The 3567-nt window shown below is 34.4% G+C and overlaps 1 protein-coding gene across 1 annotated transcript; it reads right to left on the reverse strand.

Moving 5' to 3' along the window:
* Positions 1-989: 989 nt before the first annotated feature.
* LOC126688886 (transcription factor bHLH148) lies at positions 990-2137 on the reverse strand. The gene is made up of 2 exons (XM_050383789.1): positions 1976-2137; positions 990-1872 (listed from the first exon to the last, which is right to left on the reverse strand). The coding sequence occupies exon 2, from the start codon at positions 1839-1841 to the stop codon at positions 1173-1175; it is 669 nt and encodes a 222-aa protein (XP_050239746.1). The 5' UTR covers positions 1842-1872; positions 1976-2137; the 3' UTR covers positions 990-1172.
* Between the last annotated feature and the right edge of the window lie 1430 nt (positions 2138-3567).

Genomic DNA, 3567 nt, shown 5'->3' on the forward strand with positions numbered 1-3567 from the left:
GCACTTATGTCGAATTATGATTCATATACATGAAGGAGCATAGTAAGGTAAGAATAAGATTGTCACAATTGGTCCCCCACCACCTTTGCAAAAATAACCCATAAAAATTGGAACCATTATTAATAAATTATGTGTCGGAATAAAAGAGTTTTTTATTTATTTTTGGGATGAATAATTTTCATATTATTTTAAATGAGAATGTTATACAAGTTTCCTTTTTAAGAAAAAAAATATCATCCAATCATATATTAGCACAATGTTGAATAAGAAATTAATAAATGGGCACAACATACCCTGCCTACCATCCAATAATAACAAATAAAAAAACCAGGCAAGTATGTCTGTCTGATACCATAATACTCTTACCCATGTTATCGCCATGAAAGATCTTGTAAAGAGGCACGCTTTGAATGCCCTTTACATCACTGAATTAAATGCGCACAAAAACAAGCCCTGAATTTTATTATTATTTCCAAAAAATAAACCTTTAAATTCATCACTTTCAAAACACATAAATTAGAACTAGAAGCAAAGTACAAAAACAAAATATTTCCGAATAATTCTTCTTCGCCTATTTTTCTTAAGAAAATAGGCCAATTAAGCCCTATTGCCTAAATACTTTTTGTTTTCCTTTTTAAATTTATGCATTACAATAAAATTTGGAAAAAAACTACCATGATAATAATTGTTTTTAACATCACATTCATTCATTCATAACCTTACCCTTTATCTTTTCTCAAAAATAACAAAAAACTTACACTTTATCAATAGTACCCACTAAAATCGCTACCAAATTAATAGTCGGTAACAAAAGATTAGATCCTAGGCTATGTTGTCACAAAATTAAATTAAGAAATAGATTTGGATTTGCCAGTATCTCCGTGAACATTTTCTAATATTTTCAATGAAAATATTTAATATTTAATTTCTCATGTCTAATTAATTATAGCAAAACGAAAAATTAAAAAAAAAAAAAATTTATTTCAAGGTAGTATGAAAAGATTTTTAATTTTACTTGCAAGAGAAAGGAGCAACATCGTATTTAACAGAGAATTAATAGAGATATTTGAGAGGGGAGGAGAAAAGAGAAAAAAAAGAAAAAAAGAAAGAAAGAAAAAAAAAAAAGGGAGAGAGATAATGGAAAGGACACGTGGCAGTAGAGAACAGTGTGATCAGCTAGTCGGCGGCCCGGAGCTAGAGCTGGAGGAGGAGGAGGAGGAGGAGGAGGAGGTGGAGCCGGAGAGAAGGTTGGCAAGGGTTGTCATGGCTCTGACTTGCATCTCAAGTGCGGCTATATAATCGGTAGCTTCTTCTAGAATCACCGGCAAGGGTTGCTTCCGGCAACCGGGGACTAACCGGCCCAGAACACGCACTTTCCTCTGCACAGCCGGTAAGCTCTTCCCCTTTAGCCTCAAAACGCTCACTTTAGGCTTCTTGGGCGACCGGCTAGTCCCGGTGGCACTCACCACTCTTGGCTGCTTCCTATGCTTCTTTTGAAATTTGAGCTTGAGCCGGTTCGTTAAGATGGCACGGCTCCACCGTGTTTTTCCCTTAGCCGCCACAGCCAAGACTCTATCAGCGGCTTCGCGCACGACTCGACCGCGCCGCGTAGCCGTAGCCGTAGCCGAAGGAGGAGGAGGGCTGAGGTGGACTTGGCTGAGAGTTTGAAGGAGCTTGGAAGAGTAGATTTGTTGTTGAGTTTCCGATTTCCACTTGTTGTGGTTTTTATCATCTTCTTGTTGTTGTAGCTGTTGATCTCTGGCTTGGGTTTTCTTCTTCTTTTTCTTTCGTGAACGATCAGTGTTGGCAACAACGTTGTTTGAGATCAGCGTTGACGCCATCAGAGTAACCAAAATTTTTTGGTATCGAAATCTAATAAATTTGATTCGAAAACGTGTAAGACTATCTATATATATATATATAAGGATATATGGTTTACAAACCAAAATAAAGAAAGGTAAGAGAAACTATATACCTTTGAGAGAATGATAGTACTCTATTTTCACATAGGCTCGGATCCAACTGTTTCTGTTTGTGTTTGTGTTTGGGTTTGGGTTTGTGTGCGAGAGAGAGAGCGAGAGAGAGAAAATAAGGAACGGAACGGTGCGAAATGTGAAGGGAGTGAGTTATAAAGGAATCAAAAGATTGCACGAGTCGGCTCACAAATTTTATTTTTATTTTTTAAAATTTTAATTTTGCTTTGCGTTGTTGTGTTGTGTTTGTGTTTTGTGATGTTGTGCCTCCCACCCATCACCCCCTACTTTAACGTTTTGTTGCTTATTTTGCTAGTCTTTGGTGGTTGGTTAGGTCAGGGTTCAAATTATTAGAGATTGTATAGTACATGTATAATGTATTTGCATTAAGCATTATAATGCTCCAGTGGTACTGGCACTTTATACACATGGATTTTTTTGTTAATTTGTGAGGGGGGGCTTTATTATATGTAAGAATGAGTCAGTCAGTGGCATGAGATAATAAGCACCTTTGTAAATTATTACAAAGAAGTTTGGTCTTTTAACCTTTCTATTTTATTTTGACAAAGCCTTTAAAGGACAGGATTTTATATATTTTTATCTCAACTCACATTCATGAAATATGAGAGGTCAAAGATCCTCTCAAAGTATACCTAATGCAACACTATAAGTGACAATTTTGAAGTTTCTATCTTGGTTTTCTTTCATGGTAATCATTGAGATTCATTTTATGATGTAGTAGATATATAATAGAAAATGTTTGGGTAAAAATTCAAACATAGTAGGTAAAAAAAAACAAGAGGCTCGGCTTGTTTTTTTCGTTTAATTTTTCAAACATTTGTTAAATTTAACTTATATATATATATTCTGCAATGTGTCACTGGGCCAGTGGGCCTTAACTTAATTAGCATTGGAGTGGAATAAAATTTCCCACAAAAAAGAAAACTGTTCCAAGAAAATATGAGAAATATGGGCAATCTCCAGCTGTCATCTAATTTTTCTCAAAAAAACTCTAACTAACAATCTCTACCTCACTACATTAACTAACATTTGTCTTATATTGCTTGCCATATACTATCCTTTTCAAATCTTTTTTTCCTTCTTGAGAAACAGCGTTTAATATTATCGACAATTTCATTGACTTTTTTTTTTTTTCCACTCTAAAATATAAACGAATTCCCTCTCTAAAGCAAAATTTCTGGAATTATGGTCACAATCACAAAGTGAACTTGTTAAAGGTAATTCAGCATCTGAATTAAATAACATAAAATCACAACCCAAGGAAATTCAAAGAGCTTACCAACATTTTTCAAGAAATTAAGAGGCAGGCTCTACTCTCCTCCTTAATTACTAAGAAAAAACAACGTACGAAATAGCTAAAAAGGCATACTAGCAAGTGTTGGTGTGGGATCAATAGTAGTGAGTAATCACAATCACAATAACACAACGGGTTTAAATGCTCTCATTGAACATGTTTAATCTAAATTTGAAAATTAACAAGTTTAGCTACAAAATTTGTTGTAATCTAAGATTACAATCTTACTCAATATCATTAAAATTATTAAATATTTTGAAAATCTAATTGTTGGATTGC

This window comes from Quercus robur, chromosome 6, assembly GCF_932294415.1.
Source record: "Quercus robur chromosome 6, dhQueRobu3.1, whole genome shotgun sequence".
In the NCBI taxonomy this organism is placed as follows: domain Eukaryota; kingdom Viridiplantae; phylum Streptophyta; class Magnoliopsida; order Fagales; family Fagaceae; genus Quercus; species Quercus robur.

Bases quoted from the DNA above. Each gene is read 5' to 3' on its own strand.
- LOC126688886 (XM_050383789.1), bottom strand. From the start codon at position 1,841: ATGGCGTCAACGCTGATCTCAAACAACGTTGTTGCCAACACTGATCGT.